At 37.3% G+C, this 18,549-nt stretch overlaps 2 protein-coding genes across 7 annotated transcripts; both read right to left on the bottom strand.

Moving 5' to 3' along the window:
* Positions 1–74: 74 nt before the first annotated feature.
* Positions 75–7,567, bottom strand: fhdc4 (FH2 domain containing 4). Its single transcript, XM_032545771.1, has 12 exons — positions 7,379–7,567; positions 6,562–6,948; positions 5,674–5,735; positions 4,945–5,047; positions 4,748–4,833; positions 4,049–4,149; positions 3,882–3,952; positions 3,694–3,801; positions 3,373–3,443; positions 3,173–3,290; positions 2,909–3,073; positions 75–2,821 (listed from the first exon to the last, which is right to left on the bottom strand). Exons 2-12 carry the CDS (start codon positions 6,907–6,909, stop codon positions 1,544–1,546), a joined length of 2,511 nt encoding a protein of 836 aa, XP_032401662.1. The 5' UTR covers positions 6,910–6,948; positions 7,379–7,567; the 3' UTR covers positions 75–1,543.
* A 1,033-nt stretch (positions 7,568–8,600) lies between these two features.
* Positions 8,601–16,937, bottom strand: LOC116708003 (arfaptin-2-like). 6 transcript variants are annotated; one of them, XM_032545753.1, is made up of 10 exons: positions 16,538–16,937; positions 16,313–16,421; positions 14,807–14,915; positions 14,360–14,422; positions 13,741–13,827; positions 13,502–13,602; positions 12,545–12,766; positions 12,315–12,472; positions 12,039–12,213; positions 8,601–9,865 (listed from the first exon to the last, which is right to left on the bottom strand). In XM_032545753.1, exons 2-10 carry the CDS (start codon positions 16,409–16,411, stop codon positions 9,710–9,712), a joined length of 1,170 nt encoding a protein of 389 aa, XP_032401644.1. In that variant the 5' UTR covers positions 16,412–16,421; positions 16,538–16,937; the 3' UTR covers positions 8,601–9,709. The 6 variants fall into 6 exon arrangements, with proteins under 6 accessions (XP_032401644.1, XP_032401643.1, XP_032401642.1 ...); XM_032545752.1 differs by having other exon boundaries at positions 16,584–16,937; XM_032545751.1 differs by having other exon boundaries at positions 16,610–16,937.
* Between the last annotated feature and the right edge of the window lie 1,612 nt (positions 16,938–18,549).

The following is an 18,549-nucleotide window of genomic DNA, read 5'->3' as shown; positions in this document are numbered from 1 at the left end:
TGCAGTCTGACAGCAGCAGATCACTAGGACTGAGACGGCCTCACATCAATATACAAATAAGGAAAGAACCCATATTTCTGTTTACACATCTTTAATAAATCAAACTCAATTAAAAAAATAATCACATATTATACATAGTATTAAATAATTATATTAACATTTTGAATGAAGGTACAAATCTGTATGGAATTTCTGATCATAAATATACATAAATACAGTAAGCTGGAGACTAGACATGACTCCTGTTTATTCATGCACACAAATCCTATTTTCTAAATGACCTATTTCTACATATAGAAAGAGTTACAAAGATAAAATGGCACACAATGTTTTCATTTTTTATAATTTTAAAGTTGATATTTCACAGTCATTTAAATAATTTTTTTCAAAGAAACAGTAACAGCTATGAGTCTGATAAATCCAAATATTTTACTCATTTTCATTGCATCATTGCGCATAATTGGAACCAGCAAATAATAGTAAAAAGGTTCTATATTCTATGTTAGACGGTGAGATATCCAAAAAAGTTCAACATAAATGAGTAACTGCCATGTATGTCACAAAAGATTGGGGCTTCTGTGAGCTTTTGCCTTTTTTCCAAATTAAAGGAGGACAAAGAGGGTGTAATTGAGCTGTTCTGTATGACAACAGGTTCTGTTGTAATTTTAACAGTGTCAAAGTTTTTGTAACAATATTAAACATATCTTCTCAAGTTAGAATCTGCATTCTTTTCTTTGACAGATACTGGCCCTCATTCAGCTCTGCTCAGATACAGACAGCCTTTGTAACACTGACCCATTTCACATAAAAACAATAGCTGAATTCAGCGTGACTGAGAGAAATGACAAGCGGCTGCTCCTTTACTGAGCTTCAACAGCAACCAGAGGCTGAGAATCAGAGGAATGAGAGCTTACAAATAAAATCATAATTCCATGTCAAATTAGCCAAACTGTAAACAAGCAGACATTGCACACAATCACTAAAGAAAAACAATAAATAAACAAATAAAATTCCTAACATACTTTCATTTCTCAATGTCAGAATCTCTTAACTTTGACCTTCTCATCACTTTCTCTGTACTTTCTGTTCCGTTATTGCTTTTTTTCCCAGACCAAGACACACAATGTAAGTCTTTTAAAATTTATCTAACATGTGATTGAATGTAAAAATGTAATAAAACAAAAATGTAACAATTCTTTTTAAAATAGATGTAAATATCTTGCAGTCTGTGTGTCTCCCTCTCTTTTAGCAATCAACTTACAAACTACCTGCAAAGTTTCAATGAATCTATATTCAACCCAATCAATGTTAACTCTCGCCATCTAGTGGTAAAACATGCGAAATGTCTTCTCTTAATAAAACATTCCCCAAACAATTTTTCACAACTTCCTTTCATATCTTTACCTTTCTATCAAGATCAAAAATTAAAAAGCTACACTATTATAATATAACAACAAATCAACTATATTAATGTCTGATTAAGTAACACATGAGTTACATTTTAAATTAATACAACCATTCCCATAATTTTTGAATATAAAGCCTACACACTTGAATCTGTGGTATTAGGAGCAGCTTCTTTGCTGCTTGGTGATTTGCTTATGTCTCCAAGGCGTCTTAAGAAACTGAAAAAAAATCCAGAGCCCTCAGTCTTTAACCACACGCTCCTGGGAAGAATGTTTTCAACATTAGTGTGTTGGTGGCTCTCTGTGCACTCCATTGATGTTTGTCCTTGGTTTTCCTGAAGCCCTGTTTCTGAAACTTGGTCCAAGGAATCGCTTGGTTTATTTTTCTTTCCTGCCAATGGAGAATTCTGATCCAGACTATGAGATTTTTTTATCTTGTTTGAAATGTCAGTGAAATCAAATGCCTCTTTTGAAGGTGTGTCTTCAACATCCTGTCTTTGCTGGGGTTCCTTGATTTGTGCCAAAGGATTTGGACTTCTAGATGAAGACTGAGGCTGCGCATTTTCTTTCTCTTTTTGCGTTTTAGAAACTTTAGTAGGAACAGTGTGTCGGCGGCCAAGATTGTGTTTTGTGGAGGACTGTGGGCCAAGCAAAAACTGAATCAAATCCTCATGAGTTGGGTCTCCAGGATATCTTTGCGTTTCCTCGTCAAAGGTGAACTGGCGAGCCAAGGTCTTCTTGACAGGAGGGGATTTCTGGTTTTCCAGAGAGTGATCCACAGAGGAAGAACTTCCACGACTGTTCTGGTACTTCAAAACCTTCCTAGCGGCTTCACGCAACTTTTGGACCTCTTCCTCATTATTGTCTTGTATATCTTCCTCTTCATCATCTTCAGAAGTGGCAGAGATAGATCTAATTTTGGGAAGAGTGTGGGTTGTTTTAGATTGGCTCGCTGAATCCTGGGAATACACTTTGTCCAACGGTTTTGTCTTTTCTTCGAAGGTAGCTATGTTCTTAGAGTTATTCTCTTGAACATGTGACTGTTCTTGTTTTTGTGGAAAGTTCTCTGTGAGCTCAAATGCAGAATTCCACTCTTTTTTGACCATATCTTTGGCTCTGAAAGTGTTCCGATGGTGTAGCGTTCCATTTGAAAAGTTTGTCTGAGAATTGATTTCTGACAAGCTCCCATTAACTGGACTCCCTCTTGTGGGGCTTTCATTGGTTGATGAAGGCTTCCCCAGTTTCTTCCTAGAGACGCGATTAGTTAGGGCGTTTTGAAGAACACACTCTAATGCAATTCCCTCCATTTCCTTGTCTCTACTTGAACAGGTAGCAGTGGAACGGCGCTTGGCTGCATTCTCTAATCTATCGATGTGTTTCCGTTTCATCTCTGCCATCTCTCTGGCCTTGTTTTCCTGCAGAAACATCTCCACGTTAATGAATCAAAGCAAGATTGTTCGTTGTATAGCAAAGACAAGAGACATGCCAGTGTGTAGATTTACCTGCACAGCCCGGATAAACCTTTGGCAGAAAGAATTAAAGATAGAACAACATTCCTCCAGCTTAAAAGTCTTGGAGTCTTCACAGAAGTACTCAGCCACAGAGTCACTTACAGCCTGAAGTTCTTCAAAATGAGTCTCTACTTCTTCCAAACAAACATCAGCTTTCTAAATTGAACCCAAGTAAGTAATTAGAAAATGGATTCATAGTTTTATTCAGAATTAAGACAACGTTCAACATTTCCCACTGCTGAAGACAATGGTTACCTTTAGAAAACCCTCCATCTGCTCTTTTAGGTCTTCCTGTTTCAAAGTGTCTGCTTTGGCGACTTGTACTTTCTTCTTCTGTCTTTCAATCTCAGCTTCAATGTCACCTTTAATTATCCTGAAATAATGTTAAAATATTCATCAACATTTTGACTGCATCCCAAATATAAGGACAAGAAGATTATTTTGCTAACTTTTACCTTGATCCAGCTTCAATGTGTTTGAGTTGGTCTGGAAATTTCAGCAGTGCCACATCTACCTTCTTTGCTTGCTGTAATAAACACATAATTTAGCTTAAGAATCACATTTCTTCAAAAATGTTATAACAGACTACTTTATTAGCTACATCTGTCTCACTGTTTGGAACGATTTAATGAATCAGCCAGTCACAAGGCAGCCACTCAGCACATTTAGGCATCTACGCTCTAATTATTTCAGAAACTGCGGAACAATCAGGATTTTCATATACTATCATTTCTTGAGTTTACACAGAATAGTTTAAAACTACTAAAACTACTTGCCATCACAACATAATGCATGAGATTCATTCCAGGTTTGTTTGCTTTGGTATCTGCCAACTTCAGGAGAGATGACATACGGAAGCCAACTGCACTGCCTGCGTAGCCCCCCTGCAAATAAACACAGGTCAGTAATGTAAAACACAAAGGAAAGTTCTCCAATACATCGAGAGTGCAAATTAACTGCTTACAGCATTCATGTAATTTCCTGTTTTCAGCACCAAGCGAATGACAGAGTGTAAATTATCACACTCCAACAGCTCTGCAAAAGAAATACAGTGTTAGCAGCGAAACTCAAGAGTTTCCAGTCCTACTTTATTAGTCATGTTTATTATGAAATTAGTTCAAACGACAATACCTTTTCCAGCTTCTGTCAGCGTACCAATGAATCCTCTTATTTCCTTCATGAGAGTGAAGAATTCCTCCTTCAGCACCAAGCAGCTCAGGCGCTCCTCATAACTAACAGACCACATGTAAACCAACTGTTAGCCAGCCTTGAAAAAGTTCTTTGAACTTTTCAACTGGTTTGTCACATTATAGCAACACACTTCTACTCATTTTACAAGGATTTTCTATCATAAAACAACACAAAGTAGTGCATAATTATAAAGTGGGAAAAAAATGGTGCATGATTTTGAAATATGAAAAGCGTAGTGTGCATTTTTAGTCTCCCATTTGTTCCTTTTGATTGGTTAGGGATAAAGTTGGGGAGACGTTTAAAAAACAGGTTAAGACAACATCCCAAGTTTTCAACATCTCACAGAGCACTGTTCAATTCATCAATTGAAAAAAAAGATGAAATATTATGGCACAAACCAACCAAAACATTCCTGTCTACTTAAACTGAAAAATTAGGAAAGGAGAGCATCAGTCAGCTATAATTTACAGTAAAATGTTGTTCTGTAAAGTTCTGAGTCATGGGGGGCTGAACATGAACACATGGCAGGTAGTTCAGGTTTTCATTTGTAAAAAAGATTTGAAAATTCAGTTTTCAGTTCTGAATCTGAAATGTACATTTTAAATTTGCTGTTCATAGAGGTATCGTCTAGCTGCTTACCTGGGCATCTTTATCAGCATTAGCATAAACAGATCAGCTTCAGGGAGGGCTGATGGGTCACCTTTAAAACCAACCAACTGCTTCATCTGAATAAATGAAAAATAAACCACAAGTCTTCAAACCAAGCAATTTGTTTTCCCATTGGTATACCTTTATTGAAACTGTGCAAAATTAATAAAACAAATTAAAACAAATACCTCCCCTTCATCTGGCAGCAACTTGCACATTTCCCGCAGTTTTCCTGTGCCAAAACTGAGCCCATTTCCCGACTGAATGTCCTGAATCAGATCCTTCACAGGGCTGTGGATGGAGGTGGAGAGATCACCAGTCATAACCAATCAGACTGTAATTAATGCTTGTGTAGGCCTGTGACTGATGAGCTGTAAGTCCATGTTAAGACCATCCTTTTGTATGCTTGAAAAACTTGAGTTCCTGACATTTACAAGCCTCTACCTGTTCACAATGGTTTGCAAAAATCTGACTTCAATCATTAAGAGGAGAAATGCTTTACAGGGCTAAGAAATGATGGATAAATCTATGCTACAAAAATGCTTACGACATAACAAGCCTTCCACATTTTCCGTTTGCACTGCAGTAGAATAGCCTGTCAGTTTACTTGCAGATGTTTTATAGGATAAACAATGATACAGTTACATTTCTTGCTGGGTCTGTTGTGGCTGCCAAACAGCCTCAAACAATACATTTACAAGACTTTCAGTTACTGATCTGCACTAAATACCACAGGGAGGTCACACAGCACGGATCAGACCTGCCTGGGCATGTTGTCTTTCAAAGGCTTGTGAGCGTCATGCAGCCATTTTCAAGCACAAATTTATCTGTCTCATCGTGTGTTGTTTTTACCCTTCAGTATGAAGAAATTGTTGAGTAAAAACACTTACACCCTAAAAGCACAGCCTCTGACTCACCGCTTAAACTGCTTCAGGAATATTCCGATGTTCATGCTTCTTTTGGAGCCGAGGATGGTAACCTGGAAATGAAAACAGACAAAGACACGGCTAACAATCAGTCGAGTCAGTTGTTAAGATAATTTCACTATTGGCTTGAGAAGCATCTTTTTCTATCACATACATCTCTGCGTTCCAAAAAAAAGATGGACGATTCCAAAGGTTAAGGTTTATGTGAGTTGTTTCTATTGAACAGTCTGAGTAAAGATAGCCTTGTATTCTGAAACAACATTTACTTAAGGTTCTATTCCAAGAAGCCACATATGACAAAGTCAAAGTTTGGGAACATATTTCAGTCCATTTTATACAACAAAACTGGAATCCTTCAAATTAGCTTGATTATCTATAGACAGAGGAAATGTATGGCATAAGGAGGTCACTATAGATTTTACTGTTCTCTAAAGAGACAATTATTTCTTCCTTTGGCAAACATGACCAATAGGGAGACTCCACCCTTGTACCGAGTGAGCCTACAGCCATACACAATGTTCCTAAGATACTGTTTTCTAAACTTAATTCAATTCATGGAAACAGCTAAAAGGCTTCAAAAATATGTTTTTAATTCTCATTTATTTTAACAAACTAAACAAGAGATAACTTCTCTCCATTTCTAATAACCAATTTCCAGCACATGAGGCAGTAAGAATTTGAAGGGATGTTTTCTGTTTATCTCACATGTAAGCCAAGGGGGAGAAAGAAAATCAATCGAGGTCAAAGGAACAAGTTTTCATATCTAAATGTTACACCGCAACAAAATCCCCAACATTTCAATGTATGGTTTCAACCCCTTGATCTTCAGTTTCTAACTGCTAGAACTTATCTAGCAGAAAACCATCTGGGTAAACTCACCATCTCTCCTCCAGTGCCAGAAGGTAGCTGCCCCCTCACACTTAAGCGGTTCAGGGCCTTTGGATGTTGCTGACCATGTTTGTGACTAAACAACTCCTCCATGTGATCCGTGTCCAGCTCATACTGGCCATCGGTCTTATCTGATGTCCATATGTTATGCTTTCCAATCACGCTGTGTTTGGGAAGAGCTTCCCAGTTAAAATTGCGCATCCTGGACCGCCGGCGGTCTCCCCAATCCATGAGGCCAGCTCCATGCTGGGGAAGTCCAGGAGCTGGAGGTGGTGGTGGAGGAGGTGGCGGTAGCGGTGGAGGAGGTGGTGGTGGAGCGGGAGGATTTGCTGCTTGCATCTTTGAAGGTCTCAGCAGGTTTAGGGAGCCTTAATGATCCTTGTTCAACACATGCATAATGTTATGTAGTACAATTGGTTTTTAAGACTTGTTCCAAAACGGAAAGTTGAGCTGAAACTGGATATAGAACTGATTTATAGCCATTAAAATCAAAAACCACTTAATCTTTAGTTTCCTTCCAGTACATTTAATATTAATTACAACAACACAACTCTAATCCAAGAGGTCCCCTAGCATAAAATAAGTGATACTGCAGTTTGCGTCAGACTATATTCACAGGTCATTCTCTTATCTACATGTTTTTTTTTTTGGTAGAGAAAACATAATCATGCTTCAAATAGACAAGATTGAGTGTTTATTCAAAAACGAAAATATTGAATACAATCTTTTTACAAACTTTTCTCTGCATATTTCCGTTATCATAACCAAATCGCAGTATTACGATTTAAAAATAATACAAACAACTTACATGTTAGTGCCTATATGAAGCAGTCCCATTATCCTTCCTTGCGACCCTCCTGTTGAAACCTAAGGAGCGCCGAGTTAACATTAACTTGGATATGGCGAGGAGAGTGTCGAAATGTACTGCGTGTTTGACGACACGCCTAGGTAAGTCACTTCCATGATATCCCACGCCTTCCCAGAACAGCTAAGTCTGGCGTTTAGCCCGAAGTTACGGTTGTTTTGGGCATGGCGACAGGAGTTGGCTGTTCTCTCTGTCCAGCAGCCCGCAGCTCATGTGAGCAGCCCGCTGGATTCCGGCTGCCTGATAGGTGTCTTATCTGAATTCGTATTGATTTTGTGAATTTCTGAACAATTACGCACCGCTGAGGTAAAGTCACAAGCTGTGAAAAGTAAAAAACAAAGTTCTTATTTTTATTTTATTTAGCATTTTCGCTTTCTTTGCTGTTATTCTTTAATTCCCTTTCTTTCTCTTCTCCGTTTTGCACGAAAGCTTTAAAATTATGACTCACACGTGACCTCAGTAAAATTACAAATGATTACCTGTGATTAATCAAAAAAATGTTGTTTGTTTTTCTTTGGAAAGCTGAGTTCACTTTCACTAGCCTCACCCAGGTGATTACTGTTAGACCCAGTGGCGGTTCTAGATCATGTTTAGTTGGGGTGGCCAAGGTGGGGCCAGAGGTGGCACAGAACAGAAGGATTAAACACATGCAAATTTCAATATTTTGTTTTATAATATATTACTTGCAGCTTTGAAGCTGCAAATTCTCTCAATTTGCCTGAAGCTAAAAGTACACCTTAATTTTTTATTTGTTGCTAAAGCAGAAGTATTATGTTAATTTTTTTTAACATTTATATCATGTTACAATGTGATTCCCTCATCAAAAGCAACATAGTGTTCTTTTGATTTTCCCATGTATGAAATCCTTTCATCTCCCACGGCAGCCATTTGGGGGTGCTTAAAAGCTTGGTGATACAAAGTGCTGCTTTTCCCACAATGCTCCTCTCATCTAGAACCACCCATGGTTCTGCAGAAATTCAACAACAGATGAGAAACAAAGTCATTCATCACTCTGAAACTATGAATTTGGGACTCCAGTGAACAGCAGCAAGAGTTATTACCCACAAGTGAAAATACATTTGTTTCATGTGAAAACATAATGCATAGTAAGCTTTAGTTCTGAACAAATCTGAATGCAACAATAATAGATAACCACAAAGTCCAATGAAACTTATAACATCCAGCACTTTATTGGAAATGCAGACAGAGGAAAAATACAACCAGCCAACTACAGCCTTAGAGAACCCTCAGTATTATACACTTATGTTACAAACAAGTGAATAAATAAAATATGAAAAAAGGTACGTTCTACATTCTGTCTTGGAAGGGACACTGACCTTTGTTTTTAAACTAAAGTGCATTTGTTATTAGGGGTTTACTGTTTGTGTTCTATGGGTTGAGACTTTAAGAATAAGTTCTTTTAAGAATACTGTTCATAGCTTTACAGTCACCTGCTATTATACCGGTCAAAAATTAACTTGGCTGACAATGATTATTGATCCTATTTAGTCTATGTAACTGAGATATATGCATTTACTGACAAAGGATCAAACAAATGCACTGATGTGGAATATGACAAAACACACTAGGGTAAAGAAAGTTTGTTTTCAAAAAAAAAGAAAGAAATCATAAGCCTGTAGTGTCGCTGCGCTCATTACAACATAGCGTATCTGGGATAATCCAAAAATTAGAAGATCAAAGTGATAATGACTGTTTATCAGAGTAAAGAAAAAAAGTAATTTCATTCCAAATACTAGTTCATTGTACAATGACCCTTCTGGAAGGTATTTCACAAAGTGACAGGAGAAACACGATAGGTTCATTTGAAGAACATGATTCAGAAAATAAATACCATATAAGATGATATGTCATAACGTTATGTACACCATCTCAGGGATGTGATGTGCTGCTCCAACTTATGGACTTCCTCAAATGTAATATACACCAACATGTTACATGTATCTTTAGGTAAAAATTAAAAATAATGTGCAAAACTGCCCAAGGGAACCTCCATACTAAATTACAATCTTGAACATAAATAAGTGACATGTCTGTAAATGATTGTGCCAACTATAAGAATAGCAAAATACGAAGTTTGTAATGTAACAAAAAGAAAATAATATTTTCATCTATGTCATAAATGATACTAAAAAAACATTACAAAAAGGTTTTTAATCTGGGTCCTACAGATTAATCATTTAATATTTATTCTTCGAACCACTCATCTGTTGCGTCACTGAAAATGTCAAGAAGCAGATGAACTTTGTGTGTCCATTACTGCTCCTCCAGCCAGGAAGGCTTGTCTGACCCTGGAGGCTTTAACTTTACATTGAACTGTATAAGAGTTTGTTCCAACTGCTGCTGGTTGCCAGCAAAGTAAGCTGAGATTGCATTATGGAAGAGAAGCAGCTGCTTGTGCATCACCTTCACCTAGGAAAAAAAATGAGAAGGAACGTTAAGTTATTGCAAACGAAATGGGAAAAGGAATATTTAAAAATTCACAGAGAGAAACAGTCCTGTAAACTTTTTCATGTTATGTTCCATGAGAAGCACAGACTTTAGTGTATTTTAGTGCAATTTTATGACAGCCCAGTGCAAAATAGTGCAAAAAGTGAAGTCAAAGTGATAAGGTTTTTTTTTTTTTAACCACACACACATAAAAAACAAAACAACCTTAAAAGTGTGATTTGGATATGCACTAGTTTTGCTGTCATCTGAGCTTAACACAGTCTTGATATATTTGCAATTGTGCCTTATTTTTTCCATTTTGTCGTTGGGAGTTGGAACAGTGCTCCGTGTTATGTTCATAGATTGGGATATTATTTTATCCCTGACCTGTCTGATGTGTTCTTTGGTCTTTATGGTGTTTGTTCACTAACGTCTGACAAACTAATAAGGCCATTGTGTTATCCAGTCCTCTGTAACTCAGGGGAATGAATATATAGTGGGACTAAATCACACACTGGTGGTCGGACTCCACGTAATAATTAGATGACTTCTGAAAACAATGGTCATGTTGGATTTTACAAGGCAGAGAAAAGGGAGGTAAAAAGAGTTTCTGAATGTTCCACCAAGTAAAATTTAAGACCTTTTTAAAGAACATTAGGAAAAAAAATTAAGACCCATATCACGACAAATGTACAAAAGAAATGCTTTCTTTTCAGGGGACTAAAAGTGTGGAATTTCTGGAGTCTGTGGCTCTTGGCATGGGCTTTATGCTTCTCATGCGGCATACGGCTCTCTACAGCCTTAACCCCTGTAGTGCCAAGCTTTTCTTAAAACACAAATCACAGTGATACAGCTCTCTCCATTCTTCACATAATTATTTGTTTAAACTGTTTACTCAGTTTGGTCATTATGTTGCGTCTCTCGTGTCTTTATGTTTCTTTCTGGGTTTTTTTTTTGTTTTTTTTTTTTGTTTTACCTCCCAAGCACTTTGTCTTACACTAGACTGCTTTTTTAATACTCAGCATTAACACAACCAACTAATTTCCAAGTGACATTTGAAAGCAGCACCTTATTCTTCTCCTTGGTTTGAAGCTACATGCTAGTTTCAGCTTAAACACCACATCAAGCATCGGTGATGTCAGTTTGGGTGTGGTCACATTTGTGCCCCTGTGTATGTGTAACCACATCCAACAGTGATGTCATTGCATAGTCTCTGAAGCATGGTGAGCTTGTAATGACTTGCATAAAAATGATCAAATTCCTTTACAAACACTTTTTTAAGAATTGAAAATGGAATGTTATCAAGGTGGAGTAAAGGCTTTGTTCAAATGTAAATAATAATCAATAGTGTGTATATTTGGAAACTGGTGTGGCCCAACTAAGTGTTGAGACCGTCAATGCATTTATTGGACAAAATGATAAAGAAAAACTGCACAATTTGTTAATTTCCTAGGATTTATTGCAACGTGTAATTACTAGGATTTTAATGCATTAATTTTGATATATTAGATAGACTTTAATGTGTTAAAAAAATTTATTTCAATCAATTGTGTTTATTTTATTTATTATTTTTAGAAATAAATATTCCATCTGGAACAGTTTCTCTTGGCATTCATTTATGCTACAAAAAACAAAATGAATGGACGTTAGAAAATACTATTGTGTGCAAGTTGTACAAAAACAAGTTAGCCTATTTAAGACAAAGCTATTCAAGCCTAAAGTACAATTTCAATGTAAAACATTTTGAAATGGCACAGACGTTCGCAATGCTATCATCAGCGTCCACATTTCTAATGAAGTATTTTTCAAAGAAGCTACATGAATGATCAGGGGTTCCTGAAACACTTGAAAGCTAAACATGCCCAACAGCACTTTGCACCAATCGGATGTTTGAATAACCAAAATAAATTAAAAACGGTAAACATTTTCATTGTTGAGCTCATGTCTCTTTATCCAATAATTTACAGTCAAAAAGGGTTTTTGAAACTAAAATGTCGCTTATTTTGTTGATGCATAGTTTTCAATTAAAATTTGACTAATTACAGACCTTGCAATCAACTCATTTAAAGATTTTATTTGAGTCCCACCACTAGTAATAACTGGAGTTTATGATAGAAAAAAAAAAGAGGAAGATGCATAAATCTGCAACGCAAACCTTATTTTCTTCCAGAAATTTAAGTTTGATGGACACATCACTACGAAGCCGTTCGTATTTCTCTCTGTGGGTGTGGTATTCCTGCTGAGCCATCTCAATGCGAACCATAGCGGCTGCATCCCTTGGACCCAAGCTTAGCTCCTCCAGATCAGAGCGATAGGCATCAAATTCAAGTCTGCACACATGACAGAAAGAACAGAAACAGTTAAAACTTTATCCATGCAAATACTTGATTTATGTTACTAATCTCTCAAGTAAAGTGTCAACATTTTATACCTTGCATTTTCATAATGTCTGATTGTCATCAGAGTATCCTCCATGGTTTTATTGACCAGGGTGTTTATGCTGGACACAAAGAAGTTGATGGCACCCAGCAAAGCCTCACCATTCTTGCACAGCAGCTTTTGTGTTTCTGCATTATACCCAAATTCATCCTGCAGGAAAACACAGGAGTTTTAATCGCCTGTTTGACACCATCCAATGTGGACATTGAGTCATCGGTGCACCTGTAACTCAGGGGACTTCTGACTCAGGTCTGTGAACGTGTCCCCGAGAGCCTGCTGCGTTTGCACCATGCTTTGGAAATGAGTGATGAGCGCAGTCGCTAGTCTTAGGATGTTTTCATATTTGCTCTTGGTGTCCCTCAAAACGTCGATCTGGGCTTCCAATTCCAAGTCCACCGTTCGAGAGCCTCTGCCGAACTTCTCCGAGAACATCTGCTTTGTACACTGAAAACACCACAAAGATAATATAGGTTTATTCCTAACAACATGACCAGTTTCCATTACTTTCATTTCAGTAATTCACTACAAAAAGGGAAACTCATACAGATTCATTGTAAAGAGCATAAATAAAGTGTAGTTGTGACTGGAGTCAGTGACTCATGGGCACCCCTGACACCATGCCACCATAGTCCTTGGGCTAAGCCACTCCTAAGTCAGGGACAACATCCAACGTCTCTTACTCAAAAGAAAAAGGAAAAAAGAAATCCAAAGTCCTCTTTGCATATAAAACTAATGTTTGCTTTCAATTTAGAAATCAAGGCCCCGGAGTTTGGATGAAGAGTGGAGAGATACTAAATCAAGGTTTGTTGAGGCCTAGTTTGAGGTTTTCCATAGTCAGACCTATGTGGAGCCATGTCAATTGCTGGCATTGGTCCACAATGTGTTATCAAGTCCAAAGTCAGCCTAGTCCAGGGATTTCAGAGTACTTCATGCTTCCTTCCATGGATTATTCATCTGTCATGAGGAAGATGAGAGATAGCAGAACCAAACAATGCAGATGAGCTGAAGGCTGATATTTATACCTCATACCTCATCAGAACCATGACATGCTGCACTGATAGAATGCAAAAGGAGCCCTGACCATGTACTGAGTGCATATACTGTGCAGTACATGGACATACAGTTTAGCATGGCAAATGTTTTCTACAGTTTATACATGTAGCACACAACTGGCATTACCTTGTACGTATTAATGCCCCATTTCTTTACACTGTCCAGTTTCTCCACTGCCACACCACGAGAAACTTCTTCAGTTGAATTAGTGTTATGATTCAGTGACCCTTAGATGAAAAAAAGAGAAAGAATTGAGTATACTTTGGGACATTGTATTTTTTTTTTATTTGCAGGGTTGTGGTATATTTGATGGATCATGACAATAAGCGAGGATAAGATAGAGATAGTGAGGAGCTGGGTGATACCTGGATGTTGGTTTGTGTGATGAGCCAGTCGACTGGCTGAAGCATTACTATTAGGCAGGTTAACACCCCTGGATTTCATGCGAATGTCTGAAATGAGCATGGTGGTGATGAAAAGCAGGAATGAGAAAAGGTCACAGCTAACGAGGAAGCGTATGCATAGGAACTTGATAATGAAATATCAAGCTGAAGGAATATATAGAAACTGAGTTATGTGATGACGGTGTTACAGTGGGTTTGAAGACATACAGTCCACGATGCAGGTTTCTCATGCAAAATAAAAGTCACTAAAAGAAAATTAGAAAATGCACGATTTTAGGGTCACAATGAAAGTGCAGCGTATCAACAAAATAGTCATTCAAAGCTCATTTTACAGCCCACAGGAGTAAACTGGACATGGAGTCAACATTTTAAGAGACAAAACTGTAATATCACGTTGGTACAACCCTAATTCTGAAAGTTGCAATACAGTTGTGTTTACTAATGCTGTGAGTCAATAGATACGAGCAAAGTAGCATACAATCCTTTTAGTCAAGCAATACAAAAACTCTTAAAGAATGTCATAAATCCCAACATATAAAAGGTTAAATTAAGAAAAGTTGTCATTAGAACACACAGCCACCTAGTCCTGGTGCAGGGGCCCATCCTCTGTCCAGATACTCAGGGTTGTAGCGAACTCCAGGCCCTAAGGAATATGATGTTTGGAACATGAACCAGCAGCCTAGAGGTCACGAGTTCCTTAGAGGTACAATAATATAGGAGGAGGAAGCGTTCTAGCTCTGCTATGGTTTCCTCAAGGTGCATTACATTAGTGAGCTGCTTGGAGTTCCTTTAAGGCATTCAACAACACTGACAGATCTCTGGCTAAGCTCAGAGCAGCCTGCTTCTGACAAGAGAGTGAAAACAGACAGTGGATGGAACATCATGTCTGCCTCGGAACAGTACATAGAGTCATTTTTTTAACAATGAGATATGAAATGGCAACTAATATCGTCAAATATGAGCTTCTAAAGGAAACAAAAGTCATCAAAATGAATAAAAAACAATGTGTTTGATCTCCTGATAATACCTTTGATGGAGCTTGTTGGAATGATGCCCCCAGCCGGTCCTCCATAGCCTCCTGAGACGATACTGGTTTCATTCAGGTTGGGTCCAGAGACCATCACCTGCTGCAGATCCTGAGAGATTTACATCCAAAAAAAATTTCCACATATAGGGTTGACAGGGCAAAACACAAACAAAAAAAAAAAGAAAAATAATCCCATCTTTTCATAATTTTATAAACCAAGTTGTATGCTTGTAGTAAACAATGAAAAAAAATTGAGCCACTTGTTTGTATTAATATGGCAGTGAACTAATGATGGTCTTGAAAGTCATAAAAAGAAAATGCATACGATCCTCCATACATTGCTGGCTTCACTAAGCGGGACAATGAGGTACCTTTTTGAGACACCTTCAACAAAATCAAGTGTTATTTCAATAAAGTATAAGTCAGAAGCAAGCAATTTTCTCATGCCTACTTTAGATTTTGTTTGACTAAAACTAAAGAGGAAAGATGAGTGTACTATTTATTTTCTTACTTAAATCACTATGTGCATACATGACGAATAGTAAACTAAACTTGTATGATCTAAGCAGACCTAATCTGAGTCACAATGACAGATACCTTTCTGCTGAAGGGTGACAGAATTATGTTGTGTTTAGCCAATCCTAAGGTTTACACACCCGTTAAAATCACAATTGTTCTAGACATAAAAACAAGGAAGGGAGACCAGGATAAGTCATGGTAAAACCTCAATAACTCGGCTACACAAAAAAGGAAAAGAAAAGTCTGTTTGGCCCACTGTTGGGTGCAGCATAATGCACCAGGGGTTCCTTCTGTTAACATTTTGTCAAAGTGGATGAAATCATCAACAACTGAAACCCAATATTTTCATGTGGCTGCCAGAGCCCAGAAGATGATGAGGTATTTCATTAACGTGATTTTTCAGCATCACATTAAATCCAAATGAACACAATAATTGCTTTGACAGACAAAAAATGAAGTTCTGGCATAGCTAAATCGGAATATATTACTTCTGCAAATTAGTTGGGGCAACTAAATTCATAGTCAAGATGTCACATGCAGATAGCTTCCAACTGTAGAATGAATGCAAAAGTTAAATTAAACATGTCTGAACAAAGTGTTAGTTTAAAGGTGTTATGCAACTATGTTAATGTAGCTTTTTTATTTCTTGCCCAAGAGGTTTCAATTTGGCTGTTTTATTACATTATATATAAATAGAAAGGGATGGATATGATCATCATCAATTACTGAAGCACAAAAAATACTCTTTGGTGCCATCTTGGACAAACAAATCATATGTATTCTACGCCCAAGTTCTTAACCAGCTGCTATTCTTAAATGTGTCTTATTAATACTTTCAATAGCTGCAGGTTTTTGCATGGTTAAGCTAACATTTGGCCTAATCAGTTTAAGACCTAAACACACAGCCAGGTAATATGTAAGAAAACAAAAACACCTCAGTGGCATCATGCATTAAAATATTATGAGGTGGAATCAAAGTTGACTCACCTGCTCCAGGCTATCATCTTCAGTCAGAGTCCCTGTATCCCCATTGCTATTAATGGGGATCTCCATGGTAGCAGCCTTGCTCATGATATTGTCTGCCATGATGAAATCGCTGCAAGAAACCAACACAGGATGATAAATTGTTTATACCTTGGCAAAAGCTAATCCCAAAAGCTCTTTAAATCCACACGAAATCAAACCCAGCAGCTAGATAACTCAGATGCTAACGTGTGTGACAAGGAGCAGCGGTGCTGATGTGGCTGCCTGCTGCTACCTGACGAGCTAGCTTCCAATCCTCACCACTGTGTGTTGCAAGGCAAATCCAGTCTTTCGAAAAAGAAGCAAGTTGTGGTTAAACTAAGAGAAAATGTAAATGTAGAATTAATTCAACAGAAAAGCGCCATTGTTTTTAACTTAATATCCCCGAGAGCATACATTGTTAATCCTAAATCGTTCACATGATTTTCTGTCTGCACCCAGAGAAAATCCCTGCATCTAGCCAGCTAACGGCTTTAATAAAGTCCCTTCGAAATAATAGCTTCCGTTATATTTATTTGATCACGCACCTCGTTTAAAACATGTACATGAAAAAAATATGGAGTAAAACCCTATGTTACTCTTTCAAGAGTGTCAGGAGTTGCAAAATAAGAGGGAGGGATCAGTAAAGTTAACCAGATGCCCTTATTGTGAAATGTAATACCCTTAACATATCATCACCTCCACCCACAGCTCCATCTTCCACGTAGTACTGTTGACGTAGCCACAGACCTTTTGCATCAGTTGCAGTTGTATGACAGTCCGCTAGATGTCATTCTAAGTTCGTCTTTATTGTCATGATAAGGCACATTTTCTTGGCTGCCTGTCGACTTGTAAATTAGATTTTATGAAATTTTTGTTGAACCCTATTGAATTAAGCTTTAAGATGAATTTACCACCTTTTTCTGATGACATCCCAATAAATTAAAATGTGCAGACAATCATTTATTTTGGAATGTTAACAGTCTGAGAGGCTTGGTAGTAAACTGACCACATTTGTAGATATTTACCCAATTTATTTTAATCAGGGATGCATGGGAGTTGCACATGGTTTCCAAATGGGGAGGTTTTTCTGTAATTACTCAAGCTCTGAACAGAGAACCTTTCCTAATGCACATGAAGGCACAAACACACAACAATACGCTGATAGTTTCACTATGGTTGATCTTCCTTAATATACTATTTTCCTTAACAACTATTTCCCATTTCCTGATCCCCTCTCAAAAATCTAAAATTGCTTGTTGACAGCAAATATTTCAGGAAAAAAAAACAATACAATTGTCAAATTAGAGAAAAAAAAAAGCCAAATACAAGAAGACTGGGTATTATTGTTTTAGCTCTAATCAACAAATAAACATGTCAACAGATTTGCAGATTTATGTAAATCTGTTATGCTGCTGCCTCTGATTTTAGCATTCTAATGACAGTTGTTGCCTTATACTGTTGAAATTATTGCAGTGTCTCATCAAATTCAACCATGTAAATAGAAGAGTGAAAAGCCTGAGGATAGACCTCGGGCAAGTATAATTCCAACATCATCAATTGATTTTAACTTCTAATTATTGGCCCTGTTTGTTTTGATCAGTTTGTTTCAGTTCTAATCAAGATCTTTCTGACAGTTCAGCAGTCTTTTTGTATAGTGAAAGACTGTTAGACTGTTCAGCCAGGGAGAAAAGAAAATTAGATCCACATCATATTAGGCATTAACAGCTGTTTAGATATATGTTTAGAACTAAAAATAGGACTATTTGAATTGAAAGAATAGATTTAATTTCAAAATCAAAATTCAGATCTTCAATAGTTCATTTAGTGGATAAACATAGGAAAATGCACCTTTCAGTAAAAAGGAATTTTAATAGATTTTTAATCAGCCCTCCTGAAAATAGTTTCCTCTGATTCAGCAGTTTAGGGTCAGTGGATTCAAGGTTTTGTACCAACTCTGTAAATGCCACTAGAAGAGACATTTTCTTGGTCATCGACCTTCACCTCAGATTCCAACATGGCTGCCATGTGTTTAAAGGGGTGCCATTATGTGTTTTCCAAGCACATAATTACTTGATTGTGCTATAAAATGGCACTATGTTCCTGGAAGGAAAGACATAATGCCACTCCTTTAAAAGAAATTTGACTTTGTGGTTTGACGCCTTGAAATTTGCCTTTTTTCTTTGTTTCTGTGGTGAAAGCTCAGCTGGAGACTGTAGCTT

Source organism: Xiphophorus hellerii, chromosome 18, assembly GCF_003331165.1.
Source record: "Xiphophorus hellerii strain 12219 chromosome 18, Xiphophorus_hellerii-4.1, whole genome shotgun sequence".
Lineage (NCBI taxonomy): Eukaryota > Metazoa > Chordata > Actinopteri > Cyprinodontiformes > Poeciliidae > Xiphophorus > Xiphophorus hellerii.
The sequence above is the reverse complement of the archived record's forward strand: the minus strand, read 5'-3'. Positions and strand labels throughout refer to the sequence as shown.